At 49.6% G+C, this 20,682-nt stretch overlaps 1 protein-coding gene and 1 gene segment (V, D, J or C); both read right to left on the reverse strand.

Annotated features, from left to right (window-relative positions):
- LOC119563617 (immunoglobulin lambda-1 light chain) overlaps window positions 1-20,682 on the reverse strand; it is a 216,385-nt gene that overhangs the window by 13,125 nt on the left and 182,578 nt on the right. The gene's annotated exons all lie outside the window — the stretch shown is intronic.
- On the reverse strand, window positions 13,382-14,715 carry LOC119567877. The segment is given in 2 exon segments: window positions 13,382-14,213; window positions 14,576-14,715. Coding segments are annotated over 2 exon segments (663 nt in total).

Below are 20,682 nucleotides of genomic sequence, written 5' to 3' on the forward strand. Positions count from 1 at the left end.
GTTGAATGATTCCAAAGACTTTGTGCCAGAAGTTGCTTCTCAGCTAAACCTTCTTTCCAGCTCTTAGGATACTGCTCAAACTGTTTCTTGGGGGTTACATGGAAATAGCGAGAAAAAGAATAAAATGTACTGTAGTTAACTCCTCTGAAATTTTGGGTTAGTGTATTTTTTGCCATGAAATATTGCTTTTCTTGCATCTGCAGGTTTTTGTACAGCACTCTATGGAGTTTGTGTCACTGTGGTAGTACCCCACCCCCCCACAGTGCTACACCTCTTTACAAAAAACACCTCTTCTTTCTTACTGTACAGAGCTGTGAGAGTGCATGCAGCCATGTGACTTCTCAACAGACTGTTCCAAGGAAATGAAAGCAGTTGCTGACCACAGCTTCATTCCAGCCTCGGCAACATGAAGACGGGCCAAGATTTTCAGACTTGGGCAAGCCAAAGCTTGAGTTCAAGACTGGCACTTTCAAAGGAGCATAAGGAAGTTAGACACAGAGATTTTCAAAGCTACCTAAGGTATTTGAGGACAGATTAATAGAGGTATTTAGACACCTAGTGGGATTCTTAAAAGGAGCTAAGTAGTTTAGGAGCCTAACTCTCGTTGGAATCCATGGGAGTTAGGGATTCAGGGCCACATTTGTAAAGGTATTTAGGTGCCTGGAGAGATTTTCAAAAGCATCTACGTGCCTAAAGCGCATTGATTTTCAATGGGAATTACGCACATGGAGGTGGAGTTATTATGTCAGTGTAGAAGAGCTCTTACATCTGCAGCAGGAAGGCTGTAGTGTGGACACTGACATAATTAGGTCGACATAAGCTGCCTTACATTGACCTAACTCTCTAGTGTAGGCCAAGCCTCAGGCTCCCATGTCCCAAAATGACTTTTGAAAATGGGACTTAAGCTCCTAATTCACTCAAGTACTATTGAAAAATGTACCCCATGCAAATTTAAAAGCCTAGCTTTACTCCATCATTTTTAAAAGCCTCAGCCATAACTTTTCCAGAGTCAAACCAAGACTCCACCTGCAGAGTGCCGATGGCTGGGAAATGGGATTTCCCCCTCCCCCCCCCCCAAAAAAACCCAACAGTTTTTTAAAAACTGACAAAATTGACTTTTCAGTGAAAATATCAAAAAATGGAGTATTTTGTCCCCCACCAAAAAACAAACATTTTCACTCAGAAATTCAGATGTGGTGCCTCAACGGAGTTGTCGTTTGGCTGCCTCATGCTCCCCTTCTTTAAGGGCTGGACTACTTGATTGGACTACATCTCCCATGATGCTGTACCCCCCCATGGTGAGGGGAGATGGCTCCATCATGGGAGTCTTTGCCCTGGTGCCTCATGGGGAATGTAGTCTTCTGGGGAGCCCAGTCCATAGAAGGGAATGGGGACATGAAACAACTAAATTACAACTCACATGAGGCACAAAGACAGGATATCTAAATTGCAATATTTTGGTTTCAACCAAAATATTTCACTTTCACCAAAAATATTTAACTTTGGGGAGCATTTCCTTTTTGGATGAAAATTTTCATTTAATCAAAACCCCACTTTTCTATCACAGAAGAGTTTGGTTGGAAAATTTTCAACCAATCCTACTGCAGTGGCATCAGTCTCACTTTTCTATCTTCATATTAGTTATTTTAAACCGTGAGCCAGCAAAGATTTGTGTATGTGCTTAATTTTAAGCATGAGAATAGTCCTCATGGACTTCTTTACAGAATTATTGCCTAAAGATACAGCAATTATTTTGAGAAATCATGGAAGATGGGAGAGATTCTAGAAGACTGGAAAAGGGCAAATCTAGTGCCCATCTATAAAAAGGGAAATAAGGACAAACCAGGGAGTTACAGACCAGTCATCTTAATTTCTGTATCCGGAAAGCTATTGGAGCAAAGAATTAAGCAATCAATTTCCAAACATCTAGAAGATAATAAGGTGATATGTAACAGTGAGCATGGATTTCTCGAAAACTAATCATGTCAAACCAATCTGATAGCTTTCTTTGACAAGGTAACAAACCTTGTGGATGGTGGGAAGCAGTAGACATGGTATATCTTGATTTTAGTAAAGCTTTTGATACTGTTCCACAGGACCATCTCATAAATAAACTAGGGAAATGCAACCTAAATGGAGCTACTAAAAGGTGGGTGCAAAACTGGTTGGAAAACCATTCCCAGAGAGTAGTTATCAGTGGTTCAGAGTCATGCTGGAAGGGCAAAAAGAGTGGGGTCCCACAGGGATCAGTTCTGGGTCTGGTTCTGGTCAATATCTTCATCAATGATTTAGATACTGGCATACAGAGTACACTTATAAAGTTTGCAGATGGTACCAAGCTGGGAGGGTTTGCAAGTGCTTTGGCGAACAGAATTAAAATTCAAAATGATTTGGAGAAACTGGAGAAATGGTCTGAAGTAAATAGGATGAAATTCAATAAGGACAAATGCAAAGTACTCTACTTAGGAAGGAACAATCAGTTGCGCACATACAAAATGGGAAATGACGGCTTCGGAAGGAGAACTGCAGAAAGGGCTCTGGGGGTCACAGTGGACCACAAGCTAAATATGAGTCAACAGCGTAACGCTGTTGCAAAAAAAGCAAACATCCTTCTGGGATGTATTAGGAGGAGTCTTGTAAGCAAGATACAAGAAGAAAAGGAGTACTTGTGGCACCTTAGAGACTAACCAATTTATTTGAACATAAGCTTTCATGAGCTACAGCTCACTTCATCAGATGCATAAAGTGGAAAATACAATGAGGATGTTTTTATACACACAGACTATGAAAAAGGGGTGTTTATCACTACAAAAGGTTTTCTCTCCCCCCACCCCACTCTCCTGCTGGTAATAGCTTATCTAAAGTAATCACTCTCCTTACAATGTGTATGATAATCAAGGCGGGCTATTTCCAGCACAAATCCAGGGTTTAACAAAAACCTCTGAGGAACAGTGGGGGGGAGGAATAAACAAGTGGAAATAGGTTGCTTTTTATCATGACTCAACCACTCCCAGTCTCTATTCAAGCCTATTTCCCCTTGTTTATTTGTGGCGGTTCAATAATGAGACAGAACACAGATTTATCCAAGCAAGCAAGCTGGTCAGCTGAAATGGGCTTCTGCCTGTCAGCTTTCCACCTTCCCTTTTATTATATTTCTCCCCCCTGCGCATTACCTACTTCCACTGCAAAGAGACACAACAAAGGAATACATGACTTTGATTAATATTCTTATTTTTCAGCCTCTATCTACTACAATCCTAATTCTCAGGCCTTGAGGCCAGGCCAAGGAAGCTTCCCACGATTACTGTCCTTTAATTAACTTCCCAGGGTTCATATCTGGTCCTCGTCCTTGGACGGAGCAATGTGTTGCTCCTACACAACGGTCAGGGTGTGCCCTGACTGTTTCCAGGTGGATGGACTAAACATGAACCCTTCATCATTTATTCCTCCCCCCCACCCCCCCACTGTTCCTCAGAGGTTTTTGTTAAACCCTGGATTTGTGCTGGAAATAACCAGCCTTGATTATCATACACATTGTAAGGAGAGTGATCACTTTAGATAAGTTATTACCAGCAGGAGAGTGGGGTGGGGGGAGAGAAAACCTTTTGTAGTGATAAACACCCCTTTTTCATAGTCTGTGTGTATAAAAACATCCTCATTGTATTTTCCACTTTATGCATCCGTGAAGGGAGCTTAGCTCACGCTCAAATAAATTGGTTAGTCTCTAAGGTGCCACAAGTACTCCTTTTCTTTTTGCGAATACAGACTAACACGGCTGTTACTCTAAAGACACAAGAAGTAATTCTTCTGCTCTCCTCCATGCTGATTAGGCCTCACCTCGGGTATTGTGTCCAGTTCTGGGTGCCACATTTCAGGAAAGATGTGGACAAATTGGAAAAACTCCAGAGAAGAGCAACAAAAATGATTGAAGGTCTAGAAAACCTGACCTATGAGGGAAGATTGAAAAATTGGGTTTGTTTAGTCTGGAAAAGAGAAGACTGAGAGGGGACATGATAACCATTTTCAAGTATCAGAGTAACAGCCATGTTAGTCTGTATTCGCAAAAAGAAAAGGAGTACTTGTGGCACCTTAGAGACTAACCAATTTATTTGTACATAAGCTTTCGTGAGCTACAGCTCACTTCATCAGTATGCATCTGATGAAGTGAGCTGTAGCTCACGAAAGCTTATGCTCAAATAAATTGGTTAGTCTCTAAGGTGCCACAAGTACTCCTTTATTTTCAAGTATGTAAAAGGTTGTTACAAGGAGGAGGAAGAAAAATTGTTTTTCTTAAACTCTGATGATAGGATAAGAAACAATGGGCTAAAATTGCAGCAAGGGAGGTTTAGGTTGGACATTAGGAAAAAACTTTTTAATTGGTTAAGCATTGGAATAAATTGCCCAGGGAGGATGTGGAATCTCCATCATTGGAGATGTTTAAGAACAGGTTGGACAAACACCTGTCAGGGATGGTCGAGATAATTACTCCTGCCATGAGTGCAGGGGACTGGACTAGATGACCTCTCAAGATCCCTTCCAGTTCTATGATTCTATGAATATTTCCTGAGGTGGTGCCACTCCCATCTTTTGGGACTTTAAAAATTAAGCCTGGATAAAAATACTAGCCAAAGACTTCTTCCTCCGTTGGGCCCCACAGAGATGGGCTAGATGAAAGAATATATTTCCATCCCTGAAATGTTATAATCTATCTATTCCCACACACACCCCTTGTGACCATTCTTGGGACACCAAGGGATGGGAGTCACCTTCTTGCCACCTGCCTTCAGTGTGGGGGAGTCTTGCCTGCTCCTGGCAGGGTGTCAGTTCCCGAAGAAAACCCGCCTCTCCTCTGGGCTATTCCAGCTGTTCCTTTGCCCTGCAGGTTGACAATAGCTGCACCCCGGCCCCTGAGTCCCTTCAATATGTCTCCTTCTGGTGTCTAGCCCCTGATCATTGGATACCCACAGAAAGTCCCGATCCTCTGTTCCCAAAGAAGCAGCGTACCCCAGTTTACCAGTTTTACCTTAGAGCACTGGTCCTGTCCCACACACAGCACCTGAGTTGGATGCTAGTAAAACAAAAGAAAAATTATTTAAGAAAGAACAGAGACTGAAATAGAAACTAGTGTGAGTGATAGCTACATGCAAAAGAAAATCATAAAATGTGAATTAGGGCCTACATTTATTAATAGTTACTTTCCCTAGATAATCAAGTAGATTCTCTCTCCGAAAGTCAGTCTTTTGCAGCGCTTGCTAGCCCCCAGTCTTTCATCAAGTTAAGTCCTCAGCAGTGAGTACAGAGTGTCTTTCTCTGCCCTGTGATCTATTGAATGGGTCTCTTGTGTTTGTTCACAGACAGGGCCGTGCCATCACGGCATTGCTTTCACTTCTCACTCCCAAGTGGTTTTGATATTTACAATTTGTCTTTGATGGTTGTCCATTGACTTTTCTGGGTTGCCGCAAAGTAGACAATTGAGCAATACATTCCATAAATGGCTAGCCAGGGAGGGGTGTAAACTCCTGACCGCTTGAATGACCCATCACCAAGACATAGGATTTCCTGGTGACTCACTTTCCCTCCAAGACCATAAAGGCATAATTTTCAATATCATTACATTATTCCCTAAATAGAACCCATAACACATCTCACCATGACTATGGATCGCTATGATTTACAAGCTTTCATGCTCGGATGCTAGCATTTATGGATAAATACTGTGAAAGCGGTGTATTAGGAGTAGTGAATGTGTCCAGTCTGAGGCAAGTTGTCTGTAAAGAACAGGTAACCCTTTGTCATTTTGGCCCCCGTGTCACACCCTGTTATCTAGCTAGCTGTGATCAGGTTATTCACCACAGCATAGCAAGGTCCCCAAGAGATTTCCAGGAGTTCTCTGCCTTTTTTAACCAGGGGAGCCTTTGCATGGAGTATGTCAGGGGATTGTTCCTTTTGTTCCATTCTTTTGATTGGTTGGTTGGTAGGTTTGGTTTGGCTTTGGGGAGATTGGAAGGGGTTGGTTTTGTGGGGGGGGGGGGGGTTGTTTTGTTTTTATTTATTAGTTTTCTGTTCATTTTTTGTTTGTTTGTTTTTCTGTTTGTTTTTTATTGTGGGGTTTGCTGTTGTGGCTGTCACTCTGGTCCTGGTGTGAAAGATTTATTAAAGGAGGCATTGCGACACGAAGTAAGGGGCATCGCAGTGCGGTAGACAAATCCCTTCTGCAAGTTTGCTTCCCAGCCTGATCCTCCTTCACCAGGAACGCTGCCTTGACTATAATAAGTGGAACAACCTCTGCACGAATGTATCACTTTCTGTGGTTTAGATTAAAAGCAGCTGCCCTTCCATTATCTTTTTAACCTCCTTCCTTCGGTGCACCTAAAGATACAGTACACTCCACCTTCAGAAACTACAGCGGTTGGTTTATGTACAGTAACTCAGTTATCTTCAATCACTGTGGTAGGTAGTATACACAGTGATAAACAGCGCTACAAAAACCTCCCAGACTTCACTCTACCACCACATGACACAATCATGCATTCTCAAGTACCGGGTTTACCAACCCCCAGCTAGTCTGTAATTGCCCTGCCAAAACACCGTGCTTATCATCTGAAAATAGAGGTTCCATAATTACTTTTTTGAAAGATTAAGAGCCTGGCCCCAGCAGGTGAAAATCAACGTTGCGCCATTCAGGTCAGTGGATCCCTGGCAATTCACATTGGCTGGGGATCTGACCCTAAGTTTCCTTTGTTATTTTAAAGAGGCATTTATAGAGAACGAGGCTGGGATTTTCAAAGGAGACGAGGGGAGTTAAGCACCCAAATTACATTGACTTTCAATGAAAGGTTTGTCCACGAGTTCCTTTAGCTGCTTTGGAAGTTTAACCCTTAATATCCTGGGAATTTTCTTTAAAATAGTCTGATCTCTCTCTCCACCCGTAGGTATCTTTTGAAAAGCAGAGACCCTGACCTCATTGAAATCCTTTATGATCCTTTGAAAATCTTAATTTGGGGCTCATATTTTCAGAGTTGTCAGGGACATTTGGGAGCCATAAAACCAACTTTTACCAGCTCTCTTCTAGGGCAGCACAAAGAATGAGTCTGTGACACAAGAATTCTTTTGAGAGTTTAAAGTTAAAAATGTGGTTATTTGTGTCTAATAATAATAATAATTAATAATAATACAATTAATAGTAAAACCTACCTCTTATATAATGCTTTTTTCTTGTGTAGATCTCAAAATTATTGAACAAGGAGGTCAGTATATCATACCCATTTTACAGATGGGGAAGCTGAGAAACAGATAAGGACATGACTCTTGCTGGGTTGGTGGTTGTTTGTTTGATTCATTATTTGCGTGGTGTTGGAGAGTTTGGCTGATTGACCAGATGGGTTTTCATGTGGTTGCTCAATCACTTTTTTATTTGATTAGTTACATGTTAGGGGGTGTCACGCTGTCTGTGGTGACGCACAACCATGAGTGCCCACCTCAGCGCAGACAGCCAGAAGCAGGGCGGGCAGTCCGACTGGTGGTATATTCTATCCTTAGATTTCAGCAACCCAGTAATAAATGTGAACTCCTGAAGTACAAGGTCGCAGACAATCCCCGAGACACTCCAGTCTCTCTTGCACCCAGCCAAGCTGGATTGTGTGATCAATGGTTACACCAAAAATCATAAATCATCAGGTTACACCCAGGCCCAGAGACCAGTCACTCAGTGAGGTTGATTAGCATCCGAGATCGCACACCAAAGACAATGCTGGACACTAATTCTATAGTAAACTAACTAAAGGTTTATTATCTAGGACAAAGGAATGAGAGTTACTGAGAGGTTAAAGCAGGTTAAAATATATGTACAGGTGAGTCACGATCTATGACTCCCAATGGTAGCAGAGATGTAATAATCTGCCAGTTTTCCAAAGTCTCTTGGGGCTACCCAGAATAACGCTGGGGATCTCCATCTTCTCATTAGAATTGAAACAGTCCAGAGGTGAAGATTTTTGCCTTGTGTCCATGCTTACAGCTTCTGCTCACAGAGTAAGGGGGTCACCACCCACGTGGGCTCTTTCTTGGAGAGCAGTCTCTGCGTTTAGAGCCTTTGAGTTCCAGTCACCACCTACAGAACACTCCTTGCTTTGAAATTAGCACTTTCCTGTTAAAGTTCTGCATTTGCATTGCACAAGGCTTCGTTCTCATTTGGTGGCTTATTTAATCGCTGGGTGCGGGGGGGTATGTGCAAAGTGCATGTTTGCTATTACATTATAGCAGGACACAGGTACGTGAAAACAATGCATGCAGCATCCTATCGGTTTTCATGACGTTTAAACACCAACTACATTATAATATATCTAACAATCGCTTTGGTGTGTAGTAGTACACAGGTGAACCGGCCGGGCTTCCAGCTGTGAACTTGTAAGTCTGCGGTAAGGCCTGGGGCTTTGGCCTGGTCTGCCAGCTTCACAGGGCTTCGTTCTTTGTGTTTCCTTGGTTCATTATTCCTTTGACCATCGGGTTCCTTGCTTGATTTGCTGCTTGGTTTCATTTGTTTAGTTGATTTGGGTTATATACTGGATTGGTTTAATTTATTATTCATTCATTTTTAATACTTGATTGCTAACTTAGTGGGTTATTTGTTTGTCTGGTTATTTCTTCGGTTTCTTGACTGAGAATTTGGTTGGCTTGGGGGCTGATGTTTAGGTTGCTGTTTTGCTGGGTTGTATTACATTATGACGGATTATTGTTGCTATTGTTAAAGGCATTGTATTGCTCTGGGGGTTGCCAATTACATTGTTATGGCTGTTGTCACTGATAGTGTTGTTTTTATTCCCATTGCTATTGTTACTGTAACGCAGTGCTGTTGCTATTGTGTGTGTTTATACAACATTATTAAATTCTTCTTTCCTTTTTATTATATGGATTTGTTTCTGTTTTGTCCTTTTCATAAATGAAGGGGATAAAATCACCCAGCCCCAACAATCTCTCTCCAGACTGTCTTTAAATCCCTTCCAGTGAAAAGAGGAAGTTCTGCGGGTTTTCTCACCTCTACCTGCACAGAGCCCTCTTCCCCTGACTCCCAACCCCCACAGGGCAGTGGATGTTTGTCTGGGCTGGCCACACACCTGGGACTTGCCTGGAGAGCACGTTCCCATGCTGTGTGTCGTGGTTTGGTTCGGAGAACTCAGGGACTCTGTCACTCTGGGCCACCCTTCCCACAAAACCGCAAGTCTTTTGATTTCTCTGAAACTGCAGGGAAAGCTGCTGACGATTAACAATTGCAGTGTTTCTCCCATTGCTGTGCTGACGGGTCTTTGCAAAATATGCTCCTTTCAATTTGTTTCACAACAAAAACTTGGCAGGAGGCGCTCACGTACCGTGATGGTAAGTGTGGTAGGAGAGAAAGAGAGAGTGTGAGAGTTTCTGCGTGTGAGAGTTCAGAGGGGAGGAAAGAGACAGAGGCAGAGGTCCAGTTAAGAGTTTAGGCAGCATTCAGAAGGGAATCTCAGGGTTAGATTTGTCTGCACCCTGGCCCTTTAAGGATCGAGGGCCTGCGAAGGAAGTCAAAGGGGCTCTGAAAGGACTCAGCAGCAATGCGGCTAGTGCAACTTGGGTTTGTTTGGTTCTGGATAATAAGTTTAATAAAACTCCAGTTTTAAAACTCTCTTTGGTCTGAGCGTGTAACGTTCCCATGTGGTTTCCTCTGAAGTCTCTTTAATCCTACTTCTGTCTTTATTTCCCTCTGGCATGAAGCCCACCCTCAGACACTCTGCACTCCTCACGCCCCTCAGAGAGATCTTTCAGATTTTTGCCTCGCTCCTGCTTTGCTCCCAATCACTGTGTCTCCTATCGTCTGGCACAGTGATAGCTGGCACTGTCAGCACTTGTCAGGGCCCTCAGCTGGAAATAAAACTGGTTCTTGGAAGTGTCCCTGGAGATTATTATTCGGCTCTTCAATGATGGGCCATATGCAGTATCCCCCTTGGACTCAAGCAGCCCCATCCATTCCAGCCCGTTCCCGGGACTCTGCTTGAACCAATACCAGAAGGTCCCTCCACCCGTGATGTAGGAACCATAGACAGCACAATTCAGTTGCAGAGTCTCTGAGGGCCGCACCACTGCTGGGCCAAACTCCACCAGTCTAAACGGGGGAAGGTCACCTAGAAAAATGGAGAAGGGGTGCAAAATTAATAGACCCACGCTGCCAGATTGGCTCCCCCGACACACACCCTGCAAGTGCATCCTCTGTAAAAAAAACTCACACAACACTGCGGCGCCCAGAAAACTCAGAAGGAGCAAAGATACTCCCATTTCTGCCACTGGAGAGCAGCACGAGGTGGCCACCTGAGATTCTGGGTGGAGAAAATTTCTGCAGATCTGGGAGCTTCTAGACAGGAAATCCGGGGTGGTGACTGAAGGTTCAGCCAATGGGGGGAAAGCTCACAAGAAGCGTCTTGCCTATCTCTGTGTCTATCACACTTTTGTGTGTATCTGTCTGCTTCAAAGCACTCACATTAAACCCCAGATAGCTACAGCTCCAGAAAAATCACAGACGCTTGTTTCAACTATGATTTTACGGTGGTAGTTATCTTGCTGTTTTGTGTGTGTGTGTGTGTGTACACACACAGAGCCATGTATGAAGTCTGCCTACATAACATCTTCCCAAGAGGGATGCTAAAAAATGGACTCATTAGTGAATACTCTACATAGGCCTCCAATGCATGGTGGAAACCACTGCTACTCTCTGCTTTACTAAAAGGAAAGATTGATGATGATGATGATGGGGGTTTCTTTCCAGATGGAACACCTTTCTTATCCCAGAAAAGCAGCCTAACACAACTAACACACATTCCCACAATGTGGCTTGTCTCTGCCTAGTGGCTAGAGTATACAATCAGGTTTGTGAGTGATTTTTTGAATCAAAAGCTTTTAAACTGTTTGCAAACAGACTTGGAGGAATACATTTTTTTTTATAATTTCCATGGGTAATATCAATGTTTATTTTAAGCATTTTTTTATATTTAGCTGTTTAAATTTTCACAGTTATGCAAAATGATGGGTTTTAAGTCTTTTTATCTATTTAAATGTTCACAGTTTGGGGAAAATATGAGGGTCAGACAATAATTATTTAATGGCAGCAAATGTTGCAATTCAAAAAGTTTACACTTTATAACCATTAAAACACAAATGGTCAACATCACATGTCAAAAGATACAGAATAAATAGCCTTAACGAAGACGCTAATAAATTCTCAAATGCTATTTTTCTTACTTTGCCTGTCTGTAAATGTTGATGATTATTCATGGAAATGTGTTTTCATCTGTTTGTGTGTGTACAGAGAAATCAGACATTTACCAACAGCTCGGGACAGAAATCGAACCCTTCCAAGCCGAGATAGAAATCATTTCTCATAGATTTTAAGGCTAGAGGGGCCATCTGCTCTCACCTCTTATTTAACACAGACCGGAGAAGTCTAGCCAGGGCCTCCAGCATCAACCCCAATTACTTGTGGTTGGCCTTTGAGAAAGAGACGCCCCATCTCTCTTTGAATCACTCCCTTTGCGCCCCACGCCCGGAGATGGGATGGGGGTAAACAGGACACGGCCCAGTAATGCAGGGGAGAGGCTGAGAAGAGTCAGGGGAGGCGGATGTGACTCTGCGGGTGTTGGTGGATGTTTCTGAGAGTGAGCATAAGAACGGCCCATCTGGGTCAGAGCAAAGGACCATCCATGCCAGTGTCCTGTCTTCCGACAGCAGCCAGTGCCAGGTGCCCCAGAGGGAATGAAGAGAACAGGGCCATGAGGGAGTGATCCATCCCCTGTTGTCCAGTCCCGGCATCCGGCAGTCAGAAGCTGAGTGGTACTGGGGAGGGGAGTGGGTGCAGGTGGGATATTTTTGCAGGTGGGTAGATGTGACTGTGGGTGTGAGGTTGTGGGTGGGGCACATTCTGGGTCTGGGTGTGAATATGTGGATGGGGGCAGGGGTTGACACTGTGTTTTAATTGGGTGTGAGTGCAGTGCTTAATTTGTAATGAAAGAGGTGCTGGGGCCCAAGCAACATCTGTACTTTCATAGCTGACCCGGCAAACCCAGAGGGGCCAGGCTCAGCCCTGGCACAGATTAAGCCCTGTGCGAGTGAGTGTGACTGTAGGTGAGCTGGGGATTGTGTCTGTCTGTGAGAGGGCTAGGACCCTGTGGCAAAGTGGGGTGCTGAAGTCTCAGTGTGTGTCCTACTCTCTCTGGCTGGTAACGAGAGTAGCTAACACCCTGGCCTGTGCGGTCCCTTCTCCCCTATGGTTCAATGATCCTGTGAAACATCTGCACCACCCGACAGCGAAGCCTACCCAGCATTGCCTGAATCACTGCCCCTCCCCGTGTGTTTCTCTCCCTGCAACTCCCAATGGGCCCCGCTGACGTTTCGAGCCACCTCCTTTTTGTGCCAGCACCGCCCCCCCCCCGCCCCAGTCTCTGTCACTGTGTGTCCCCTGGCACAGTAATACGTGGTGGGGTCCGCAGCAGTCAGGGCGCCGAGCTGCAGGGAGACCTGGTTCTCGGGGGCATCTGCGTAGATGGTGACCGTGCTCTGCAGGGAAGGGGGGTAGGATGTCTGCCCCGTAGAGGGATGTATCCACCCCAGCGACTCCAGCCCTTTCCCGGGAGGCTGCCAGATCCAGTGCCAGTAGGAGTGCTGACTGTCACGGAGTCCCCGGGTGATGCTCTGAAACTGCTCCCTACAAAGCCAGTCAGGACTCTGGGGAAGTCTCCTCTCTGGGAGCAGCCTGTCTTTAGGACACACAGCTCACACAGCTTCCACCTTCCTGGGTCTGACCTGGGATGCATTCAGCATCCTCTGCTCCTTGGGGAAGCCAGAGGGTCCTGCACCCCCAACTCTGCAGTCAGACGTGACTCTCAGCCAGCCAGTAAAACAGAGGTTTATGAGACGACAGGAACATGGTCTAAAACAGAGCTTGCAGGTGCAGAGAACAGGACCCCTCAGCTGGGTCCATTTTGGGGGGCAGTGAGCCAGACAACCACGTCTGCACTTCACTCCATGTCTCCAGCCAACCCCAAACTGAAACTCCCTCCAGCCCCTCCTCTCCTGGGCTTTGTCCCTTTCCCGGGCCAGGAGGTCACCTGATTCCTTTGTTCTCCAACCCTTTAGCTCTCACCTTGTGGTGGGGGGGGGGGGAGAGGGAGGGAAGGGGAAGGCCCAGGCCATCTCTTGCCACGAAACAGGGTGTCGGCCATTCTCTGTGTCCAGACCACTGCACACACCTGCCCTCTAGGGCTCTGCAGTGATCCTACACCCTTACCCCACCCCCTAGATACTTAAGAACTGCCTAGGGGAAACTGAGGCACCCCCACACTATTCAGAGGGAACATTAAGAACAGTCCCACTTCCCGGTCACACTGACCAGTGATGGAGAACCTAGAGACAGCGCAGGTGAGCGGGAGGGGCTCGGAGACCTGCCCCACCTCAGGGCCGGGCACCTGTCTCAGATTCTCCTCTCTCTCTCTCTCTGTCTCTCTCTCTCACACACACACACTCCCATGTGGCCAGGGCTAGCGCAGCCAGGAAATAGCCGGTCATTTGTCAGAAAGAACCCCAGAACCTCAGTTCCCCAGTTCAGCTGCTCAGCAGACAGGAGAGACTGTTGCAATCGCAGGCCTAGATTAGGGATTCCGAAACTGCCGGACTCCTGTAACAAAGTCTCTGCTGCCCATTCACCAGCGCAGGTGTTTCCTCTTTCTCTCCTTCTCTCCAGCTTCCTGGTGGCCTCTGAGAACGCGTCTCCTTCAAGGGACAGCGGAAGGGGGCGGACCGCAAGGGCAAAGTCAGGTGCCTTCTCTCTGGGAGGGGACGAGTGTGGCTGGCCCCCTTTGTGTCCCAGGCCCCCGGTCTCTGTGTCACCATGTCTCTCCTGGCGCAGTAATAGGTGGCGGTGTCTGCAGCTGTCAGGGAGCGGAGCGTCAGGGAGACCTGGTTCTTGGCGGTGTCTGCAGAGATGGTGATTTGGCCTTGGAGAGACGGAGCGTGTGTGCTCCCGCTATATAGATATACCCGTCCCATGGACTCCGGCCCTTCTCCAGGAGGCTGACGGAGCCAGTGCCATACGTAATCCCGAGAAGTGATGGAGACCCCGGAGACAGCGCAGGTCAGTGTGAGGGGCTCGGAGACCTTCCCCACCCCAGGGCCGGAGGCCACCAGCTGCAGCTGGGAAAGGGCACCTAGAAACAAGGGTGGGAGAGTCCAAAATAATCCTTTAATCAGATGCCCAGAGAGCAAAGGCTCCCTCTGCCTCCCCCCGGTTACACACACAGAGAAACGCGAACAGCCACACACAGAGACACACAGAGACTCACACGGCGCCAGGGCCAGCGCCAGGAAGACACATTTAATCATTTGGAAAGTATCAAATCTCTCCAGTCCAGCCGCTGACCCAACCGAGCTCGGACAGCTCGGGCGAGTCGGCTGAAGCGTGAGCCTCGGGCTGCAAACCTCTGCCGGCACCTGTAACAAATTCTAGCTCGCAGGCAGACACAGAAAGGTTCGCGCTCTGTGACGCGCAGGGATCGGGTACTAACCCTACCTAAATAGTCGGGGAGCCGTCTCGCGGTCTTCCTTATCTTCGGCCGCAGGAGCCGCCAGACCCCGGCGGAGAAGCCGTGTCGGTGGGTAGCCAGACGCTGCATGTCTTCCTCTAGCCCTTCGGAACTCAGCTCTCACCGTGTGGTTTCCCTGTGTTGTATAAAGAGACACAGACACAGCACAGTATGAGAGTGTGAGTCCTGACTCTGTCTGTCTGTGTCTCTTTCTCTTTTCCCCGCACGCCCCGCTTGTGGTCTTGGTTGGGACTTCCAAAGCTGCCTAAGGGAGTTAGGCACTCAAATCCCAATAAACCCCAAAGGGAGTCAGACACCTAGGTCCTTTCACCTCCTTTGAAATCCCCAGTCCCCCTCCTTCTCTGTTCCCCACCAATTCTTCATCTATCACCTCTTCCTCTCACCGTGTTACTGACCTAGACAGCGGGGACCTTTTCCGACTTGAAAATTTGGAGTTCCCTTGATTCTTTAACGCAACAGATCTTCTATGGCTTTCAGAGGGGTTTTCTCATGGTAAAAACTGAGTTACACTTGGCTATGTTTGTTGCATGTTTTGTATCTGGAGTTTTTAAAATAAAATGTGTACCCCTAAAAAGAGTCGCAAGTGAATTTAAATAAATATTCAAGATCACATGTTGATTCTGTTGTGTTGTTATTGGTTAGTGTTTGTTGGGAAGTTTTGGTTACCAGATTTCTGTATGTTGGGAATTGATTTGTGTGTTGTCCATTGGGGTTTTTGTTTGCAGTTATTTCTCATTGGTTATTGGTTATCTGCTTCGGTGATTGCCTTGGAACTATTGAATCGCGGTCCAGACGTGAAGAAGAATCGCTGCTCCAGCTCCGCCTCTGGTCCCGCCCAGCTGTGAACGCTCAGGGAGGCTGCGTAAACCCGGGCTCAGGTTACGGCTTCGCAGCCCCGCGTGGCTTTCAGAGAGCCGGAGCGCCCAGGGGACGGGAGCTGGGATGAGGCGCTGAGTAGATCCTCCCCTTTGCAAACCCCCAGCAATGCGCTGGGAAGGGAGAGGGAAGGGTGCTGTGTGTCTGTCTGTCTTTCCTCCTCTCGCTGTGTCTCACCCGTCTGCGGAACAGCAGGCAGACCCAAGCCAGGTCCCAGTGTGGCACACCCCCTCTGGGCCAGCTCTGTTAGTCTGATGGAAGCGGTAGGGTTGGGGTTTCTTGTGTCCCCGAGGATTCACACCTCCCTGGTCCCCCTACAGTGACTAAGTTTCCAGGCCCTTCCACACTGAGCACATTAGGTCTCTGCCCCCCAGGCTCCCCAGGGAGCTGACTTTACCCCTCTGGGCCTCCAGCGGGGGTCAGGAGGTTTTTGTCCGAGCTCACACCGGCTTCCCCGCTCTGTGCGTCTCTAACAGTATTCTTGCCAGCATGTTAAAGAAGTATGGGCTGGATGAATGGACTATAAGGTGGACAGAAAGCTGGCTAGATCGTTGGGCTCAATGGGTAGTGATCAATGGCTCCATGTCTAGTTGGCAGCCAGTATCAAGCAGAGTGCCCCAAGGGTCAGTCCTACCGCCAGTTTTGTTCAATATCTTCATAAATGATCTGGAGGATGGTGTGGATTGCACCCTCAGCAAGTTTGCAGATGACACTAAACTGGGAGGAGAGGTAGATACGCTGGAGGGTAGGGATAGGATACAGAGGGACCTAGACAAATTAGAGGATTGGGCCAAAAGAAATCTGATGAGGTTGAACAAGGACAAGTGCAGAGTCCTGCACTTAGGACGGAAGAATCCCATGCACGGCTACAGACTGGGGACCGAATGGCTAGGCAGCAGTTCTAAAGAAAAGGACCTAGGGGTTACAGTGGAGGAGAAGCTGGATATGAGTCAACAGTGCGCCCGTGTGAGGATGTGACGCAGCAGGGAGGGGGGAGTGTTGACCTGGGAATGTGCCCTGGGGACGGGAGACCTGAGAGCCTGTTACCTGAGCCAGGAGGGGGAGGGGAGGTAACACCTCTGCCCAGGAATGTGGACGGAGGCTGCAGCAGGGAACCTGCTGGGTGGGTTTAGTTTCAGTTTGGGGCTGGGTGGAGGAACACAGGGAACCCCAGGGCTGGGGTCTAAGCTCCCTGCTCCCCTAGAAGGACTTGACTGAGGGGTCCTGGGTGTACCCACAAGCTCTGTTTTGGACTGTGTTCCTGTTGTCCAATAAACCTTCTGTTTTACTGGCTGGCTGAGAGTCTCAGTGAATCCCAGGAAGAGGGGTGCAGGGCCTGGACTCCCCCACACTCCGTGACAACTGGTGGTAGCGGTGGGATCTACTGCACCCCGTGAACGGCGCTTCCTGCAGTAAGTGACTGGGGAACAGTAAAACGAAGGGGGATTGACGGGGACCAGGCGTGCTGAAGCTTCAGAGAGAGACGGTTCCAGGGGGCGGTTAACCCCTGGGAGTGTGTGACCAGAGAGAAGGACTTTTGCAGTAACAGGGTCCCCCGGGGGATTGCAGCGAGTGGTCCCAGGGGCGGAGGAGTCTGCAGCTCGACCCTGGCAAAGAGGTGGTGACCTCAAGAAGGACTGGCACACTAGGGGCTTTTCCTGGAAACCGTGGAAAGCTGCCCGGCCTGCGAGTGGCCAGCCGGGAGATGTACGCTAAACGCCTTAAGAGCGACCTGGTGGAGCTGTGCAGGCAGAGGGGGCTGCGCATCGGAAGGTCCACCAAGGAACAGCTGATTGCCCAGCTGGAGGAGAGGGATCGCTTGAATGACCCGATCCCTGTCCCTGAGGGAAGCCGCCCGGGGGACGCAGCGTGTGCCCCGGGGCCTGACCGGGCTGGGAGGGGTCAGACTGCTGCCCAGGACATCCCAAGACCCTCCCTACCTATGCCTGGGGGAGGGGTTGGGGGAAGCCCAGTGAATACCGAGGGTACCCTGACCCCAGCAGCCAGCAGGGGATCCTCCCTGCGGAGCTCCCCATCCCTGGAGCGGATGCGGCTGGAATGGGAGAGGGAGATGAAAATGAGGGAGCTGGAGGATCATGAAAAACAACGTCAACATGAGGAGAAACAACGTCAACATGAGCAGGAGGAGAAGGAGAAACAACGTCAACATGAGCAGGAGGAGAAGGAGAAACAAAGACAGCATGAACTGGAGCTGGCCAGGCTGAGGAGCAGTGGGGCCCCCGCTGCGGTGAGTGAGGGGGGACCCAAGACCGCAAGGAGCTTTGATAAGTGCCTCCTGGCCCAGCGGAAGGAGGGGGAGGACATAGATAGCTTCCTGACGGCCTTTGAGAATGCCTGCGAGATGCACAGGGTTGACCCTGCAGACAGGCTCCAGTTCCTCACCCCCTTACTGGACCCCAAAGCCGTGGAGGTGTACAGCCGAATGACAGGGGCGGAGGCAGGGGACTACGAACTGTTCAAACAGGCCCTGCTCCGTGAGTTTGGGCTGACCCCCGAGATGTACTGGAGAAGGTTCCGGAGTCAGCGTAAAACGCCTGAGGCCACCTACCTACAACTGGTCAACAGGATGCAGGGATATGCCCGCAAGTGGGCAGTGGGGGCCCAAACTAAAGAGGACCTGCTTGACCTGATCGTACTGGAGCAACTGTATGAACAGTGCCCTTCCGACCTGAGGCTGTGGCTGGTGGACAAAAAGCTCGCGAACCCCCAGCACGCAGGGCAGCTGGCCGACGAGTTTGTGAACAGTCGGTCAGGGGGTAGCCGGGAGGAGTCCCAAAAGAACAGGCCCCCCCCCCGATGCAGAGAGAGAGTCACCATGGGGCCTCCCAGCGGGGAAATAGGGAGAACCCCCTCCCAAGGGGAACGCCTGGCGTCGGGCCCCTCCGACCCGCTCGAGGGGACCAACGTGACCTGAGCTGCTATCACTGTGGCCAGAGAGGCCACGTACGGACCCAGTGCCCTGGGCTCAGGGACAAACTGAGCAGACCCAACCTACCCAGGGTTAACTGGGTAGGGACTCAGCTGGACGAGGGGCAGACGACCCAGGAAGGGGGGGCTACCAGTTTACCACCTGCTCAGGAGGGAAGAGTACCCCCGGCCAGCTCCACCAGAGGGCCGGATGCTCCGGACTCAGGGTGCTCAGTTTACAGGGTGGGCGCGGGGCTGTCCCTCCGGAGAGAGTGCCTTGTTCCCCTGGAGGTGGATGGGAGGAAGGTCAATGGATACTGGGATACGGGGGCGGAGGTGACGCTGGCCCGGCCCGAGGTGGTGGCCCCAGATCGGGTGGTGCCCAACACCTACCTGACCCTGACGGGGGTGGGCGGGACCCCATTTAAGGTGCCCGTGGCAAGGGTGCACCTGAAATGGGGGGCCAAGGAGGGCCCCAAGGATGTGGGGGTGCACCACCATTTGCCCACTGAAGTTTTGATGGGGGGAGACCTAGAGGACTGGCCAAGCAACCCCCAGACCGCCCTGGTTGTGACCCATAGCCAGAGCCGGCGAGGGGCACTGCACCCTGACCTTGGGGAGGGTACCACACCGGAGGCGCAGGACCCTACCCTGGTGGGGAGGGAGCGCCGAGGGGCACGGCTCAGAGAGGCTGAGGCCTCAGACCTGACCACTGAGGGGGAACCGGGCCCCATCCCTTCCCCAACCACTGAGTTCCAGGCCGAGTTGAGGAAAGACCCCTCCTTGCAGAAGCTCAGGGACCTGGCCGATCTCAGTGTGGGACGGACCATGAGGAGAGGCTGCCAGGAGAGGTTCCTGTGGGAGAAGGGGTTCCTGTACCGAGAATGGGCTCCCCCAGGGGAAGGGGAGTCCTGTGGGATCAGGAGGCAGCTGGTGGTCCCCCAGAAGTATCGCCGCAAGCTCCTGTACCTGGCCCATGACATCCCCCTCGCAGGGCACCAGGGAATCCGGCGCACCCAGCAGAGGTTGCTACAGAACTTTTACTGGCCCGGGGTCTTTACCACGGTCCGGCAGTATTGCCGATCCTGTGACCCCTGTCAGAGGGTGGGGAAGGCCCGGGACAAGGGGAAAGCGGCTTTGAGACCTTTGCCCATCATAGAGGAGCCTTTCCAGAAGGTGGCCATGGACATCGGGGGCCTCTCAGCAAGACGACCCGGTCGGGGAAGAAATACATTCTGGTGGTGGTAGATTTTGCCACCCGCTACCCCGAGGCAGTACCCTTAGCTTCCATTGAAGCCGACACCGTGGCAGATGCACTCCTGACCATTTTCAGCCGAGTGGGGTTCCCCAGGGAAGTCTTGACAGACCAAGGCTCCAACTTCATGTCGGCCCTGCTCCGGTGCTTGTGGGAGAAATGTGGGGTCCGGCACGACTGGGCCTCAGCGTATCACCCCCAGTCCAATGGGCTGGTGGAGAGGTTTAACGGGACGCTAAAGATGATGCTGAAAACCTTTATGAACCAGCACCCGCAGGACTGGGACAAGTACTTACCTCACCTGCTGTTCGCGTACAGGGAGGTGCCCCAGGAGTCTACCGGATTTTCGCCTTTCGAACTGTTATATGGAAGGAGGGTGAGGGGCCCCCTGGACCTGATGAGAGATGAGTGGGAGGGGAAGGCCACTCCCGATGGAGAGTCAGTGGTGGAGTATGTCCTGATCTTCCGAGAGAGACTGGCTGAACTCATGGGCCTGGCCAGGGAGAATCTGGCCAGAGCCCAGAGGAAGCAGAAGGTCTGGTATGACCGCACGGCGCGGGCCCGGGCCTACGCCACCGGGGATCAGGTGATGGTTATCATCCCCGTGAGAAAGAACAAACTACAGGCCGCCTGGGAGGGCCCTTTCAAGGTCGTCAAGCAGCTCAATGAGGTAAACTATGTGGTGGAGCTGTCGAACCGGGCGCACCACCGCCGGGTGTACCATGTGAATATGATGAAGCCATATTATGCTAGGGGGAATGTGGTGTTGGCCGTGTGTGGACAGTGGGAGGAGCAGGGAGATGACCCTTCAGTAGATCTGTTCCCTGGGACCAGAGCTGGTTCCCCCCTGGAAACAATTCCCCTCTCGGATCAGCTAACCCCTGCCCAGCAAGCTGAGGTCAGGGGGGTGCTGCATCCGTACCGACAGCTGTTTTCCAACCAGCCTGGACACACTAATCTGACTGTCCACCGGGTGCAGACGGGGTCGCACCCGCCGATAAGATGCTCCCCCTT

This window comes from Chelonia mydas, chromosome 13, assembly GCF_015237465.2.
Source record: "Chelonia mydas isolate rCheMyd1 chromosome 13, rCheMyd1.pri.v2, whole genome shotgun sequence".
Taxonomy (NCBI): domain Eukaryota; kingdom Metazoa; phylum Chordata; order Testudines; family Cheloniidae; genus Chelonia; species Chelonia mydas.